General features: G+C 47.8%; 1 protein-coding gene across 1 annotated transcript; it reads left to right on the top strand.

Moving 5' to 3' along the window:
• Positions 1-5,406: 5,406 nt before the first annotated feature.
• On the top strand, positions 5,407-16,549 carry BPIFA3 (BPI fold containing family A member 3; the record flags this gene model as incomplete). Its single annotated transcript, XM_081255130.1, is given in 8 exon segments — positions 5,407-5,530; positions 11,240-11,319; positions 11,321-11,430; positions 13,296-13,403; positions 14,051-14,200; positions 15,412-15,496; positions 15,919-15,982; positions 16,515-16,549. Coding segments are annotated over 8 exon segments (756 nt in total).
• Positions 16,550-18,416: the final 1,867 nt, after the last annotated feature.

The raw sequence follows: 18,416 nt of genomic DNA, 5'->3' as shown, positions 1-18,416 counted from the left end.
TGCTCTATACTATGAGGAAAAGTGTATCTCCTTTCTGAGCCTCAGTGGTCCCATCTGTAAAATGGTTCCACATGAGTTCCGTGGCCATCCTGGACCCAAGCTCTGGGGAGATTCTCTCAGAGAATGATCCACAACCAACCCTCTCTGCCCTGCTTCCCCACAGGTACCTGACCCAAGGAGCTGAAGGTCTCTGGCCTCTTCATTCTCCTCTGTGGGCTGCTTGCTTTATCCTCTGCTCAAGAAGTCCTGTCCGTAGTTTCTTCCTGGATCACCGATGGTGAGGCTGTCCAGCCTTGGGTCATGCCTGGTCTTGTCAGACCCATACACAGGTGTGTGTCCTTGGGCAAGTGACCCCATCTCTCTGTCTCAGGCTTTGCATCTGTGAAATGGGGCAGTAACAATGCAAGCCTCGATGGTTATTGGGAGGATCGATTAATTAATTTAATTAACCTACAAAGAATGCTTAGAGCAGAGGCTGGCCCACAGTCAGGCTCGATGAGTCTGCTCTCCTTGCAATGCCTGTGGGGGCTGTGGGCTGGTGTTGGGGGGCAGAGTGGGGTGTGGGATGGGGAGGTTGATGGGGAATGAGTCACAGCTCCTCTGATGTTCCTCCTGTGGGCCTGGCTGCCTGGCTCCTGCCCCAACCCCACCTCACCCAGCTGGGTGACTTTAGGGAATTTACCCAACCTCTCTGTGCCTCTGCAAAGGAAGGCCAATAATAACGGTACCTAGCTCAGAGGGCTGTGGAGGATTAAATAAGCGATTACAAGCAAAGCGCTTAGACTGCCCCTCAAGCACAGTTAACGCTCAACAAATGTTTACTAGTATCATCACTCTTATTTCAGCTAAGGGGGCCTCGTGCTCCATGTACAGTGGGATTGCCCAGAAGCTTATTCCCAGGTCCCACTTCCAGGAAGACTCTGACTCCATTGCTCAGGGGTGGCCTAGGAATCTGCATTTTACAAGCATCACCCATTCCCCCCAAAAGTACTACAATGCTCCCAGAAACCCAAGCTCTTCCACTTTCCTGTCCCCCTCTCCAGGCCACCCCAGAACCCAGAAGAGCCACCATCATCATCTTTTATCAAACCTAATATTCCACTCAGAAAGAGCCCTACCCCCACTTCTAGGGAAATTTGACTTTGGGTTAAAGTTCCAGTGTCCAGTCTTCCATGACTGTAAAATGTGTACATTTCTACCAAGAATGGGATACATGAATAATAGATCCTCTTCCTTAGATGAGTGATTCTCAGTGAATGGACTAAGCCAGGCTGTCCCAGACCCTACTGATTCGGGTGCAGGAATCTGCATGTTACTCACCCACTCTACTGCCCCCTGGAGTGTGAGGACCTCTGCTTTGGGGAACCTAGAGCTGCCTTAGAGCCCAAGGAGAGGAGGAAGTGGCCACTCCCAATGGCCATGGGAGGACGCTCATGAACAAAAGCCTGTACAGCCCTCGTTCTGCTAGGGGAGGCGGCTGTCTCCTTACATCCCTGGGTGTCCCTCCCTGGAGCCATGGACGTGAGCCAGGGCCTCTCCGGGGCACATGGCCACTGACTTCTCACCCCAGGTCCCATCCACACCTAGTTCCTTTGTTCCTCCAACCTGCTGAGCCTTTCCCCACCCCAGGGACTTTCCCTGTGGTTCCACCTGCCAGGTGTGCCCTCCTACACCTGCACCCAAGGCCAGCTCCGTCTCCTCCTCCTGGGCCCAGCTCAGATGTCACCTCTCTGGAGACCTTCCCTAACCCTTTTCTAAAGTGGCCTCCCTGCAATTCCCAATTTCACCTTGCTTTTCCCCCCCTCAATACAATTGGTAATTATTTCACGTATTGTTCATCTTTTGTTCTCATTGTCTCCAGACTATAAGCTGCTGCTGAAGCAGGGATTCTGTTGTTGCCCAGAGCCAAGCACAGTGCCTGGCACATCGTGGGCCCACAGGGGATATTGGTTGACTGGACAAGTGAATGGTCCTCCAAGTCAAACTCCTGGAAAGCCAATTACCCAGAGGAGCAGGGGTTTTGGCCAGTGTGAGTGGGCACACCTTAAGAGGACCACAGAAATCCTGCTACTGTGAGCAACATTTTTAAACCAGGTGCATATATGTTTATCATCACAAACCCAAGTTTTCATCACATTTTCATCACATTTTTCATCACATTTTGCCTCCCAAAAATGTAAGGAAGCTTGTTCTAAGGTAAGTTCTTTGAAATAGTACAGGAGATTGCTAATGGGTAAGGTTTGGGGGTGTCTAGCATCTCCCTCTCCCAAAGGAAATAGCATCTCACCGCTCTGGGGTGGCAGCCCCTCAGGCTCATGTCCCCTCATGTGTGGCTGGAGGGTGCAATGTGATCCCACACGGAGCAGGCTTAGCAAAGTGAATGAGGCCACCAGGTAAATATCGGCATCACCAACCTGACGCAGGGCAGAGCATCCCTCCAGGGGCCTCCCCCCTGGGAGCACCCGTGGGGGACTGGGCCGGGAAAACACCCAGCTGACTTACAGGCTTTCTTTTAAATAGCTGCTCAAGCTCTACCTCCTCAGGGACGTCTTTTCTCTGCTTACCCCGCTCCCCAACTATCAGGTGTCCCCTCACTGCGCCCTTGCTGACCTCCCCCCGCCCCCCACCTCCGCTCCGCAGCAGAGCCGTGCTTCATAACCACATGCTCCTGACGGGGAGAGATGCAGACTGTCAGTCTCCCCAGCACGTGTGAGCTCCAGGAGGACGAGGAACCTGCCTGGCTGCTCAGAGCCCATGGTGCCTGACACTTAGCACTCATTGTCTTTAGCTGCTTTATTTGTTTTTTGGGGTTTTTTTTGTTTTTGGCTGCATTGGGTCTTCGTTGCGGTGCGCGGGCTTCTCATTGCAGTGGCTTCTCTTGTTGTGGAGCACGGGGCTCTAGGCGCGCGGGCTTCAGTAGTTGTGGCACGCGGGCTCAGTAGCTGTGGCTCGTGGGCTCTAGAGTGCAGGCTCAGTAGTTGTGGCGCACGGGCTTAGCTGCTCCGCGACATGTAGGATCTTCCCAGACCAGGGCTCGAACCCGTGTCCCCTGCCTTGGCAGGCGGATTCTTCACCACTGGGCCACCAGGGAAGTCCCACCCTATTTGTTTGTTGAATGAACAAGAGCAAAGCCCACCATCTGATCGGACGTCTGCAGGCTCCCTCCTGCAAGTGCCTCCAGGCACTGAACCATCACAGCACCCCCAGTTGTAATTCCTGCTAGAATTGCCAAACAGTTGTACACTCATTTGCGGACGTGCTCAGGAGAGGTGGCTCCTTGACAGGTTGTGCACTTTCAGTGTCCTGGGCACCATCTCTAGGCTAATCATACTTGGTGTCGTTCACTCCACCAGCTTCCCTGGTTTACAGGTAATGAAGCTGAGGCTCAGAGAGGTGAGAGTGACGATGACAGCAATCATAGCAATAAGGTATTTGAGCATTGCTGTGCATGATTCTCATTAAGTCTCACTACAGCCCCACACTATTATCCAGACTCAGGGTGCAAATCCTGGCTTTCCCTCTTGAGTCTGCCAGGAGGGAAAGCCAGGATTTGCACCCTGGTCTGTGTGACTCAGAAACCCATGCTCTTAACCGCGTGTGATTATGCATTAAGCTGGCTTCAAATCCGGGGCTCACCCCTGAGCAGTGCTTCCTGCTCCCTTGTCATGCACCAGACCCAGAACTCTACACCCTACACGTCATCATTTCTTTACACTCAGTGGCCCTGAGAACCACAGCCTGTGACGAGGTGGGGCTGACACCCCCCCCACCACCCGTTCAGCTCTCCAAAGAGCCAAGGACAACAGTGACCACTCTTCTCTAATTTTCTTGACAAAAAAAGTAACAAAATCCCAACTGGTTACACAAGACCAGGAAGACTAGAAAAGTACATTTAAAGTAATTGATATTCTACAAACATCCCCAAGGGGGGCATGAACACTGAGAGAGGACCTCAGATCGGGAAAGCCATCACCCTGAACTAATGCTTGTGATTTACGAGACCAGAAGTGAAGTGTCCAAGGATGGCCCGGGGCTTCTGGGAAATTCGCACAGGACCCTGCATGCCCCCTGCATCTTGGGGGGAGAGGACAAGAAGGGGAAAGAGCCTTTGTCTCAGAGCTCAAGGCAGCTGAATTGTCGGTCCCAGACTTCCAAGGCCTGTGCAGCTGCAGGAGATCAGAGGAGGGACAGAGTGGTAGGAGGTGAGGTCAGAGAGGACACCAGAGACCCTGCAGGCTCTGAGAGGCATTGCACAGATTTCAGCTTTCGCTCTGTGTGCAACGGGAAATTTTGGAGGGTTTTGAGCAGAGGAGTGCCATGGTCTGATTTATGTCTTGAAATGATTTCTCAGGCAGCTGTATGCAAAAGAGATTGTAGTTGGGCCAGGGAAGGAGCTGGGACACCAGGTAGGACATCCCTGCAATAACTCAGGCCAAGATGATGGCAGCTGAAGAGGAGTGGTTAGATGTGGTCAGATCCTGGAAGTGTTGACAGGACTTCCTGGCAGATGGGTCATGGGAGATGAGGAAAGAGGAATGAGTCAAGGGGGACTCCAAGGGCTGTGGCTGGAGCAACTGGATGGATTGGGATGCCATGTCTTGAGATGGTGAGGAGAGGGGATTTGAACTGAATTCTTAATGACCCTCCAACCCAGAGCAACAAGATAAACCTAACGCTTTGGCTTCAAGGCTCTCTGTCCCCTCCTTGTAAATCTTATCCACAAAACATCCATCCATCCAATTATTCATTCATTCATTTGTATCACTTAATAAACATCACTGGTAACTGCCATGTGGTAAACATGGGAGGCACTGGACACAGGAGGATTAATTAAATTCACACCCTGCGCTCCAGAAACATATAATTTAGTGGGGGGATTCAGAGGCCATCCATCCTCACTATTTTATGTATTCAGTCATCTGGTCCCTCAACAATCATCAGCACTTAATTTCTCACAAGCAAGCATTGCGATAGGCATTGCAGATGATCCTGCCCTTAAGAAAATTCTAGGCCAATTGGAAAGCCTGAGATTAACCATCCTTGCCCATTCATTCATTCATTCATTCACTGAAGAGTCACCAACATCCACCCTGTGCTGGTCTGGGAGAGTTTTCCCACTGGATGACCCAACAGCGGGGTCTACTGGGTGTCTCTAAGCAATAAGGCTTCCATCTGGATCCCTGGCCTCCCCACAGGGTTCCACCTGCTGCCCTCACCATGTGATGAAACCCCAGTGGCAGCTGCCAGAGCCCATCACGACACCTCCCCACAGCATGCTGGGGGCTAAGCCCGGTGTCATCTTCTTACAGAAAACCATAAGTCCATCCATCCGGGTGGCCACCCTTGCAGCCATCCACGTGGGTACCATCTGACCTTTCTTAATACCCACAGGTCCAAGAACCCAAGATGCATTCACTCTGGAGGCTCCTGGTCCTCCTCAGCTTGCTGGCCTTGCCCTTGGCACTACAGAAGCAGCACTGGCCTGGCCTGGCCAAGACCCACACAGACAGCAAATTGGGTCTGGCGAGAAGTAAGTTAAGCCCATGCTCTGCCTGCTGTCACAGGGAGGGTAGGGAAAGCATTAACTTGACCCCACCACTGACTTGCTAGATGACCTGGAATTGGTCACTTACCCTCTTCTCTTCCTTTTTTCTTAGACCTGAAGTACACAGAATTGAGTTTGAGTTGATCATATGCCTATTCCTAGCACACCATCATTATCATGAACCATGGCAAGATCCCTCTTGTGCTTTATTTTATGTTATTTTCCTCTCGACCTCTTATTCTCACTCCCATTCCCCTCTTCCTTGGCAGGCACTGCAGCTTGTTTAATATAGGTGTTGGCTTTTTTGGGGTGGTGTTGCACAGCTTGTGGGATCTTAGTTCCCTGACCAAGGATTGAAGTTGGGCCCCCGCAGTGGAAGCACAGAGTCCTAACCACTGGAAAGCCAGGAAATTCCCTAATATATGTGTTATATGCCCATATCCTTGTAAAACATATAGTGTTTTGATTTACATAAATGGTAATGCCATATAGATTTCTTTTTTTTTTTTTTTTACTGTTTTCACTGGACACCGTGCTGTTGACATCTGTTGCTTCAGACTTGTGCAGAAAAGTCCATGAAATACATCCACTTCATCATCACTTGGCCATTTCCTTAGGGATGAACACTTGAGTTGTCTCTAACTCCCCACTATTATAAACTACACGGCGATGAACATTCTCACGTGTCCTTCTTAGAACCTATGGGAGAATTTCCCTGGGTTATACCCTGAAGGGAGATGGCTGGGCTCTAAGGCAGGTGCAAACTGAATTTAACTGAAGACTGCCAGATTGCTTTTTAGGATGGCTGTGCAGGTCTACACCCATTCCAGTAACAAACAAGCATACCTGTATCCCTTGTTTCCCCAAACTGGAGAGAATCCACTGGTTTTACCCTCCTTGGGCTGCCACAGCAAGATACCACAGACCAGGTGGCTTGAACAACAGACATTTATTTTCTCACAGCTCTGAAGGCTGGAAGTTCAAGATCAAGTTGCCCACAGGGTTGGTTTCTTGTGAAACCTCTCTTCCTGGCTTGTAGATGGCCACCTTCTCACTGTGTCCTTCTGTGTGTGTACAGAGGGTGAGTGAGCACGTTCTGGTGTCTCTTCCTCTTCTTATAAGGACGCCAGTCCCATCGGATTAAGGCCCCACCCTTATGACCTGATTCAATGTTAACTCCTCCTTCAAGGCCCCATCTCCAAATACAGTCACATTGGAGATTAAGGGTTCACTATATTGATTTGGTGGGGGGAGCACAATTCAGTACATAACAGCATCTTTCTAATTGTTTGCCAGTCTGATGTGTGTTTGAGTGATATCTAATTGTTTTAGTTTGACACTCTGATTAGTGAGAAGTTTGAGCAACACGTCTTAATTCTGTTAGCCATTTTGACTTCTTTGAATTCCCTGTTCTTATCTTTTGCCCATTTTTCTATTTGCTTTCCAATTTTTTTAATCCTCTTTGATTTGAGAAGATGTTCATTTATTCTTTTTTTTTTTTTTTTTTATGCGGTACGTGGGCCTCTCACTGTTGTGGCCTCTCCCGTTGCGGAGCACAGGCTCCGGACGCACAGGCTCAGCGGCCATGGCTCACGGGCCCAGCCGCTCCGCGGCATGTGGGATCCTCCCGGACCGGGGCACGAACCCGTGTCCCCTGCATCGGCAGGCGGACTCTCAACCACTGCGCCACCCGGGAAGCCCTCATTTATTCTTGACATTTGTCCCTTGTCAGGTCTAAACATTGCTAACATTTCTCCCAAACTGTCACCTATTAACTTTGTTTGTAGACACTTCATTGAACAGGAATATTTTCAAACTCATCAACATTTCGTCTTATGGTTTATATTTGATGAGTCTTAAGCCCTTGTCTCTACCCTGTTTTTTCTAACAGCTTTACACTTTCACATTTCACATATAGGATTTTAATCCATTTGGAGGCCATCTTTATGTATGTTTACATCTGTAAATTAGAGATTCAGCTTCACTTCTCTCCTTATGAGTCCATTCAACCCACCTACTAAATGGTCAAGTTTCCAAACACATGGATTCCCTTTTGAGCTCTGTGTTCTGTGTCTGTGTAACTGTTTCTGTACCCAAAACATAACATTTTAAATACTACATCTTTGTAAAATGCCATTTTATCTGATAGAACTTTCTTCTTCCAAATGAATCTTAGACTGTGTTGAGTTCCTTAAAAAAGAGAAAAAATCTTCTGGAAATTTAATTAAGGTTTCACTGAATTTGTTTATTAACTTAATGACAATTGACATTTTTGCAGTATTATGTTAGGCAATTACAAAAGTAGCATATCTTTCAATTTAATCAGGTTATATTTTAGATCCCTTAATAGAATTTTAAATTTATTTAAATGACTTAAGTATGTTTTGTTAAATTGATTCCTAGAGAATTTATGGGTTTTGTTGCCACAGTAAATATTGCCTAATTTTCTATTATATTTTCTAGTTGGTATTGCTGGTACAGATGAGAGGAAAGCTGTTGATTTTTAAAAATTAATCTGCTATCCAAAAGTCTTACTGACCGCTTATTAGTTCTATTTATTAGTCTTATTTATTCTGTTCAATTTTCTATCTAGAGGATTATATCATCTGCAAATAGTGACAGTTTTATCTTTTCTCTTCTAAACCTTATACTTCTTGTGCCTTTTTCTTATCTTGCACTATAGCCAAGGCCTCCTATAGGAATGGGAATATATCTAGAATTATCCACTTAGTATATTTCTGTAGGTTTTTGGGATATAGTTTTTATCATGTTAAGAAAGTCCCCTTATATTTCTAGTTTCCTAAATTTTTCTTAATCATAAATCAGTATTGGTCCTTAACAAATGTTTTTCTGCATCTAAAAATTCATCCATCTTTTTCTTCTACTCTGTTAATGTGATAAACTGTATTAATAGCTTTTCTTATGTTGAACTCATCCTAGCATTTCTGGAATAAATATGATATTTTTATAACATACTATAATTATCTGTTTATAATCTGCTATTATTGTATTATTTTTATAATGTACTTTATTATTTTTATAATGTATTATTTTTATAATATACATTAATGTATTTATAATGTATCAAACTAAAATTTATATTTTATAATGCAATATGACATTTTTATAATGTACTATTAGCTATTAGATTTGTTAGCTAGTAATTTATTTAGGATCTGAGCAAATTTTTCATACATAAAATTGATGTGTAATATCTTTTCCTTGTACTGTTCTTGAAGCAAGTTGTACTAGCCTCATAAAATGAATTTTGCATCTTCTTCTTCTATTTTCTTTCACAATTACCTTTTCATAAAGTTGGGTAAAAGTCTTCCGTAAAACCAGCTAGATCAAAACTTTTGGGGAATGAGATCACCTGTTTCTATTTCTTAATGGTTTTAAGTTATCAGTGTTTCCCATTTCCCCTCATCATGACTTGGCATTTTATGGTTTGCCATAAAGGTATGCATTGCATTTAGGTTATCAAATATATTCACATGTGGTTGTGGCTCCAGGTATCCTCATTTGTACGATAGGTGCGGTTAGAATGCTGTTTCATGGGGCTGCTTTTGAGACTTAAATGAAGGCATGTATGTGCAAAGTGTTTTTCAACTGTGAAAATGTTTATCTCTACAACCACTTCTCATGTATCTGTTACGGTGTTACAGAAAACCCAAGTCAATCTGGTTTAAACAATAAAAAAAAGTATTTCACACAACTGAAAGTCATAGGTAGGGCAAGCTCCAGGTTTGGTTCAATCAGCAGCTCAAAGCTGCCAACCAGAACTGAATTTCATCCTTTTTTAGCTCTGTTATCGTCATGGTTTCATCCGCAGGCTGCTGGTTCACAGTGTGATAGGAAAATGGTGGCCAGTGGCCATTGGAGCTATAGGCTGTCTTGTTCCTTTCCAGTAGGAGAAAGAGAAAGAAACCTTCCCCTCAAACATGAAGCATAGGGTCTTCTGTTTAGTCTGATAGAACCAACTTGGATCATATGCAAACTTTGTACCTGTAAGAGTCACCATGCAATGATAATCAACAACCCCATCTGGACCAGGAATTGAAAAGAGTGTCTGAATCAAAACAGGGGTCAGATGGGAAGAATAGGATGAATGGGTGGATGGGAGAGTGGGTGGATAAGAGGATGGATGGGAGGATGTATGGATGAGTGGATGGATGGATGGGAGGGTGGATGGGTAGACGGATGGATTGATGGATGGATATTGGATAAACAGATAGATGGAGAATAGATGGGAGGATGGATGGATGGATGGATACTGGATAGACAGATAGATGGAGAATAGATGGGAGGATGGATGGATGGACGGATGGATGGATGGATGGATACCGGACTGACAACTACTAGTGTCTGCTGCTCACAAATTCCCATGTGCTACTATCATCATTAACTAAGAACTACTAAGAGTTCTAGGCATACCTATAGTTTCACTCCATCCTTGAAACTATTTCTTTACTGTATGTTCTCCTACTAGATAGAAAAATGGTTTGTGTGTTTAGTGCCCAGTACTGGGCCTGATACCCAGTAGATGCTCAGTAAATATCCTTTGGCTAAATGTCTCAATATTCCTAGTAAGTATCCTATGAGATGGGTATTATTACTGCCCTATTACACAGATGAGGAAATCAAGACTCAGGGAGTTGGCAGAGCTAGGATTTGAACCCAGATCTATGACTCCAGAGACACTTTTTTTTTTTTAATTTTTTTTTTTTTTTGGCTGCATTGGGTCTTTGTTGCTGTGCGCAGGCTTTCTCTAGTTGCGGTGAGCCGGGACCCCTACTCTTTGTCCCGGTGCGCGGGCTTCTCATTGCGGCGGCTTCCCCTGTTGCGGAGCACGGGCTCTGGGTGCACGGGCTTCAGTAGTTGTGGCGCACAGGCCTAGCTGCTCGGCGGCATGTGGGATCTTCCTGGACCGGGGCTCGAACCCGTGTCCCCTGCATTGGTGGGCGGACTTCCAACCACTGCGCCACCAGGGAAGCCCCAGAGACACTTTCTTGTTTGTAGGCAGCAGAAACATGGGGTGCTGAAAGGGGGTCTGGGGGCTGGCCCTAGAGGATACTGGTGAGGTGTGACAATGGCTTCTGTGGCTCTGCAGTAATACATAGTTCTCAGTGTGGGGCCTGAACACCTAGAGGGTTTAGTCAGTGCAATAAATGTGTCCTGAGGTGAGCTCTGAGGTTTGTCAGAACTGGGCCCCCAACCTGGGCAGCTGGGGTCTAGGGCCCAGAGAGTTAGGACTTCACGCAAGTCAATAGCTTTTCAAATTTCCCTCCTTTTTGGAATTCATTCTTTTCCGCTGGTAGCTCCACCCAGCCCTGCAGTTTATTCCGAGCATGGTGGGGGAGGATTTCCATTTATTCTCTCCTTATTTGCCCACCTTTTTTTCTCTTGAACCAACATTTACTGTGATCTAGATCCTGTATGTTAGGCTCTGTGTTCCAGATTCAGAGATACAGCACTGGGCAAATTTTCAACCATAATATCTCTCTTGAGCAGCTATTGCCTGCCAGACCCTCTGGAGGTGTGTCACACCAGCACTGCAAAGCATCATTTCACGGATGAAGAATGTGGATCTCAGTGTTGGGGGCAGGGGGATGACACACCAATCACTCAGCAAGAAGCCGGTGTGCCAGCCTGCAACCTGGGCCTCCTGGCTCCAAACCCCCCCACCTTTGCCAGGACATCGTGCAATGCCACTGGTCCCATATCCATTTCCAATTATTGCCCAGGGCCTCATGAAGCGCAATACAGAGCGCCTGAATCCAGAACATCCGCTTCTTGGACAGTCTGAATGCCTCCAGGCAGATGGCCTCGGGGATGGTGGGGAGGCTAATTGACAGCATGAGTCTTCAGCAGCATCAAGAAGGCAGGTGAGATCCTGAGCCCCATCACTGGCCCTGAGACTCCTGATAAAGCTCTGAGTAAGAGGGCAGAGCTTGAGGGCATGGCAGTACAAGGCCTGTGAAGAGGAAAGGAGGGAGGATTGGAAGGAGATGTCAGACCCAACACAAGGATGAGTAGGGGGCCCAGTACAAAGGGTCTCTGGGAGAGGCAGCACAGCAGAATCATTAAAGGTGAAGGTTTGGGAGCAAAAGTTTCTGCATTTAAATCCTGACTCTGCCACCAACTTTGGGGAAATTGCTGGGCCACTCTGGTCTCATCTATAAAATGGGTACCCAGAGCACAGCCTGGTTAAACATCTGGGGTGCCAAAGGAACCCAGGACTAGAGTCAGACATTTGAACCCCACTCTTGCTTGAAAGCTGTGTGACTCTGGGCAAGGCATTTGAGCTCCCTGAGCTTCAGCCTTGAGTCCTCCTCAATGAAATGGGTGTAATGATCCCTGCATCCTGGAGCTGTTAGGAGCTTTCCCTGTGGCACATAGTGGATGCATAGCCATTGGTATAATTAGCCTCGCCGAACTGGGCCTGTCCTCCACCTCCATTTTCCCCCCTTCCTCTCAATGGATGCAGGCCTCCCCAGCTGCCTGGTCTCAAAGTTGCTCAAATGTAACACCATGATCCCAGCCTGCTGTGCCCTTGACCTACCTTCTCTCTAATTTGAATCCCTCATTCCCTCCATTTTAATGAGCGCCAGTACTCACCAGCAGGGTTTCCCTTGCTGTGTGCAGCCACAATCACTTCCCTTCATTCATTCCTTTAACAATTGTTACAGTTACTCATTGAGCGCCTACTGTGTACCAGCACCTGGACTGGGTACTGGGAATACAGTTCTACATAGACCTACAGTCCCTGCCCTTTTGGATCTTACATCCTAGTTAGTGAGATAGGCCACAAAAGTAAATAACTAATTTCAGATGGAGGGATATAACATGAAGACAGATTTAGCCAGGTCAGGGGTGAGAGTGAAAGGGCTGATTGGGGGACCTTCCTAACCCTTAAGTAGAAATATGAATGAAGAGAAGGAGGTAAGTGACATGAGGTCATGGGGGCACAGTGAGTGCAAAGGCCCTGAGGTAGGAAGGAGATTGATGCATTTGAGGAAGAGGAAAAGTCCTGTGTGGCTGGGTGAGCAAGGGGAGGGTGGTAGGAGATGGGGCTGCAGAGGCAGGTGAGGCCAGACCCTGCAGATCTGAGGGGCTGTGATGTGGAGTTCAGATTTTATTGCAAGAGCAGTGAGAAACCAGTGGAGAACACTGAGTGACAGGGGAGTGGTAAGGCCCCTCTGGCTGCCACATGGAGATGGTTTGTGGAGAGGCCAAGATCGTGGCCTGGAGCCCAGAGAGAAACTAGAGCATCTCCAGGCAAGAAGTGATGGTGACTTGGACCAGACGAAAGCAACAGAGTAATGGGAAGTGGTGCATTTCAGGATATATTTTGCAAGCAGAGCCAACATGATTTGCTAATGAGTGGAATGTGGCGGTGAGGGATCGAGAGAAGTTGAAGACAGCTCTCACGGTTTGGGTCTGGGCCCCTGGGCAGGTGGTGGGGCTATCCACTGAGAGCGGGAGGCTGGCTCTGAGAACGGGCCCAGGGGCTGGGTCTGCAGTTGGCTGTGGGTTTCACAAGTCAGTTGTGTGGAGCTGTTCAGGGGCGCTCGGGAACAGCTTGTAACCCCAGGGCTCCTGCAGGGAGCTCTTGCCCTCAGAGCATCTGTAAAAGGATCTGACTCCAAATCCGACTGCTAGGAGACAGGCCAGCCTTGTCTGTAACGCCCAAGGCGTGGAGGTCTGAGGCCCTTCACCCTTGCGGGGGTCTTTGCTCTTCCTTGTGCAGCGCCAGCATCACCAACATTCAGCTGGACTATGGCAGGATCCGGATGTCTCTCCATAAGGAGTGGTTCTTGGCAAACATCTCACTTGAATTTGACATTGACTCGAGGCTGTAAGTCATACAGAAGCGGGGCCTGAAGGGCACTGTTCCTCTTCACTGGGAACCTGGGAGTGGGGGGAGGGGGGTGGATTTTGGCAATTTGGGGAACCCAGATCTTTCTGCTGCAAACTGGTTTCAATTCCTGGTTTCCGAACTCACTTGCTGTGTGACCTTGGGCAAGTCACTTCACTTCTCTGAGCCTTGGTTTCTGCAGCTGAAATGTGGATGGCGATCACTGGTCAGTGGAGGCAGGTTGCTCATTTAAACCTATGTGAGTTCCCTACAATGATTTTTAAAAAGAGAAACAATTTAATGATCGCATCACCCTTCCCTCCTCCGGTTTAGACTACCCTTTAACATCTACTGCCTCTGGGAGGGCTCCACTAAATGGTAAAGATTTTTAGAATAAGATTAACTCTCAATTTCTGAATTTCCGAAGGCCCCCTAATCTGGTCCATTTCAAGGATTTTCAGAAGGCACTCTGGCTAGTAATGTTTTTCTCCTTAATCGCTGACCACAGAATTTAACATCCAGGCAACGTGGAGCCCCACTGTGCTGGTGTGTTGAAAGAGCCACTCTCCAGTGTTGGCTGCTTCCTCCTCCTTCTATTCTTTCTCTGTCTCCTGCCCCTCCCCCCTCCTCCTCTCTCTCGTCCCCAGGCCCTTCAATAACCAGATCATAAAGGCACACGCACGCATGAACCTCGCTGTGGAGTTCCGGCTGGAGAAAGATGAGTTTGGCCGGAGGGATCTGGTGATAGGCAACTGCCGCGTGGAGCCCAGCAGCGTCCACATGACTGTCCTCACTGAGTAAGATCCCAGCCGCCCCTCCCCAGGGCTGGGCCCCTTCCTGACTGGCCCTGGCTGCAGCCGCAGGTCTCCACCACCTCCTGGGTGAGCCCCAAACAAATCTCACCCAGGACCTTCCCCAGGATCTGTTCCTCCTCCTGCATCCCCATCCCAGAGATGGCCCTGCCACCCTCCCAGAAGCCAGACTCCTCCTCTGCCTCACTCCCCACAGCCCATCTTCCACAGGTCCCATCAATGACCTCCTGGCAACCCTCCCCTGCTCCCTTTCTCTCCATCCCCACAGCCACTGACTGGGCTCATAGTCCACTTCCTGGACCATTGTGGGAACCTCCTCCAACTCTCCCTGACTCAGACCTCACCGCTTTCACTCTCTTCTACCCCTGCAGCAGAAATCACTTTCTAGCCCAGAAATCTAACCATGTCACCCAGCCCCTGCTCCAGGCACTCCAATGGTTCTCCAGTGCCCTCTGGATGAAGAGCAAACTCCTGGATGTCACTCAAGGCCCTACTTGTCCTGTCCCCTACTCCACTCTGCAGCCTTTTGCCCTCAAGTCTCTCTGAAGAACCCCCCTCCATCAATATACCGTACATTTTCATACCACCGTGCCTTTGCACATGCTGATCCTTATGCTTGGATGCCCCTCCTTCCTTCTTTAAAGCTCTTCCTCATCACTCATTCATTCAACAAATATTTGCTGAGAACCTACTATGTGCTAGGCACAACATGCTTGATGCTAAGGATACAGTAGTGAACAAGATAGAAAAAAATAGACTTAAATAAAGATCTGTAGACTAGATGACTAAGTGTGTCAACCCCAACAGACTGAGTCCCTCAAGGGCAAGATTTGTGTCTGATCTCTCTCTGTAATTCCAGAATGCTGAAAGCAACTAGGTCATCAGTGGATATCCATTCATTTATTCATCAGACATTCACTGAATGCCTAGATCATGCCGGACATCCACGAAGAAGACTGTGGACTGTAGTTACTGACCTGGTTCTAATCTAATCAGCACTTAACTAGCTGTGTGACCTTGGGCAAGGCACATCACCTCTCTGAGCTGCGCCTTTGACTACTGCTTACAATGATGCCTCTCATGTAGGGTTCTCTGAGGATTAAATGGCTGTGTGAGATGTTCTCCACACACAGCACCTGACATTAGTATTGTCTGTATTTATCTGTTCTGTTCTGTATATCTATCTCTCTTTCTAGAGATATCCCACCAAAGATGAAACATTTTTTCCACAACCTCAGAGACAACCTGGAAAAAGTTATCCCACACCTGATAGAAAGTCAGGTAAGTTTCAGAAAAGTAGTTTCACCTTGGGCATCCTTGAGTCCAAGGGTCAGGGCATATATATTGGCATTTCAGCAAAGAATTGGGCTTTAGAACCTGAGAAATCTCAAATTAAGATGTTCAATTTTGCCATCTACTGACAGTGTGTCCTTGGGCAAGTGACTTAACCTCCCTGAGCCTCAGTTTCCCCATCTGTAACATGGGAACCGTCACAGTCCCCATTTCACAGAGAGCCACAAGGATTCAGGGGGGCAAAGCACAGAAGTACTGTGTATAGCACCTGGTGGGTAGTTGGTGTTCAGTACAAGGGAGCCACACTTGCCATGATTCCTTGTGGAAATCCCGTGGATTCCAGCCACAGCCCCTCCAGTTTTCTTTTCCCACTCCCTGGTCTGACCCTTCTCTCTGTGTTGGTGGCTCAGGAATGTCCTCTGATCGATGAAATCCTCAGGCAGCTGGATGTGAAACTGTTGAAAAGCCTCATGGGTGAGTGAGCACCTGTGTCCCTCCGGGGGAGGACTCAGGACGGGCAAATGGCCAGAAGAGGTACCCCCACTGCAGCTCTCACTGAGGCCTGCTGAGGGGTGTCTGCATGCGCTCCGAGGACACTCAGAGGTGACCATATGACCATGACCTTCACTATCCCCCGAGAGAGCCGGGACAGCAGAGGGCACCCCTACCGAGCAGGCTGTGCCCCGCCAATTCACCCAAACCTCCAGGTTACCAGAGCTTCTCCCAAGATCTCCACTCAATCCTTTAGGGAGCACTGCCCTCCCACACACCCAAGCCCACCCCCATCCCAGTTGCAGATAAACAGATATAGTCCCTGCCTTCAGGGAGCTCACAGTGAGTGGAAAACACAAGAACTGAATAATTAGATATCATTTGAAGAGTTTTAATGTGAATGTTCCCGGCACCAGGCCTTGGTCAGCATGGATGGATGAGTGACCCCTTCGGTGTGGACCTGGGGGTCAGAGGGCAGACACCTGGTGACTGATTCTGCCTCTTCTCCTTACAGAGCAGGCCATTGCTCATGAACTCAACCAACTTTGAGTCCAGCCAGCCTTTCACGAGCCAGACTTGAGCACCCACTAGCTGCCCACTGATAATCAGAAGGAGATTCCAGATTTGGAGACCACAAGTCTCCCTCAGAGTGGGGCTTCCGATGTCCCACTTTTACCACAGGCCCTGTGGACATCCTGTCCTCTTCCACAATAAACTCTAGCTCTGAAGGGTACAGAGGTCCTTCTGCCTGGGCCCTGAGGTTTGAGTTCCAAAAATCAGACCTGATGAAGGTCCATCCTGAGACTTGACTGATGGCTGATAAGGTCCATCCCAAACCCAGGATATGCCTGGGTTTGCTCATCAGCCCAGAAATGCCAGAGAAAACACTTTTTCTTTTCCTGTAATTTGCAGCCGATAGCCCATCCATGGATGTGCTCATCAATGTGGGGAGGGCCCTGTTGAGAGCTCCCATCCCCTTGTTCATTCAACCCATGTTTATTGAGCACCTGATACGTGCCCAGAACCTTGCTGGGCTCCAAGGGGGTGAAGAAGAACGGTGACAGAGTGGTAAAGTATAAACACTGGCACCAAACAGATCTGAGTTCAAATTTGATTCAGCCCAACGAGAAGTTCCAGGAGGGTATAAACATGTGCATCATGGTGACCAATGACCCTCCAGCCCCCAGCACAGGCCTGACACCAAGTGTGTGCTCAGCAAATACCCAGGGTTAAATAATGGGTGAGTCCTCGTCTTATGATTCCCTAACTGTATCAGGGACAAGGCATTTTACCTTTTGGTCTCCCTCCCCTGCAAAGTGGGAATAGAAATCTTACACGATGTGGAGCAGCAGGGGCCTCACACTGCTGGAGGGAGATAAGTCGCATCTCTACTTTGTAAAACTCATGGCAACATCCCCTGAAGGGCAATATATTCCTCCCTCTGACCCACAGTCCCGATCCTAGGTACAGAAATACATGCACATGGGCACCGCAAGACGTGTCCAAGATTGCTCATAGACCCATAGTCATAATAGCCCCAGAGTGAAAACTCCCTAAATGCCCATGAAAAGAATGGGTAAATAGAGTTGGTAAATACCTTGTGGGATAGTCACCAGCGGAATGCTCTACAGTAATGAAAATAACCTACACCCACACAACCACGTGGATGGATCTCACACACCTAACAAAGCCAGGCCCCGAAACACACATCTCCCATCTATACGAGGCTCAAACACAGTAAACCTAATCCGTGCTGTCAGAGGTCAGGATGGTGGTTACCCTCAGGGAGAGGGTTAGTGACTGGAAGTAGTAGGAGGGCCTTCTGGAGGGTCTGTTTCTTGATCTGGGTGCTGGTTATGGGGAGGGTGTTCAGTTTGTGAAAATTCATTGAGCTGTTCACTTACGTGCATTTTTCTTGTGTATGTTATACTTTAACAAAAAAATTTTTTTTGAAAATAAAAAACTATTTACCATGCAGAATGTTTGTAGGAGTACATGAAAAGACATTTGCAATATGTTTAGCATCTGCTAGGTCCATGGGAAATACTTATTAAAAGTCATTTAATTCATTGTTAATTATTTGATTAATGACTACTCACTTCTTAAATATAGATTCCTGCCCTCCTCCACCCAAGGAAAGGGACAACATACTGAGAAATCAAGGGGAAATACACACACACACACACAATAATAGTAGCACATACATCTAAGCACTCTGCATGTGCCAAGCTTGGTGTTAGGAGTTTGCATCCAGCATCTCATTAAATCCTCACAGAAACCCCATGAAGTCCAAAACTGCTATCCTATTCATGCATGAGGACACTGAGGCTCAGAGAGGGAAAGCCACTTGCCCAAGGTCACAGAGCCAGGAAATGACCAAGTCGACTGCACTCAAGCAGCCAGACTCCAGAGCCCA

The sequence above is a fragment of the Mesoplodon bidens genome (genome assembly GCF_964165515.1).
Source record: "Mesoplodon bidens genome assembly, chromosome: 15".
Classification (NCBI taxonomy): Eukaryota; Metazoa; Chordata; class Mammalia; order Artiodactyla; family Ziphiidae; genus Mesoplodon; species Mesoplodon bidens.
This window is presented reverse-complemented; position numbering and strand designations above follow the sequence as displayed.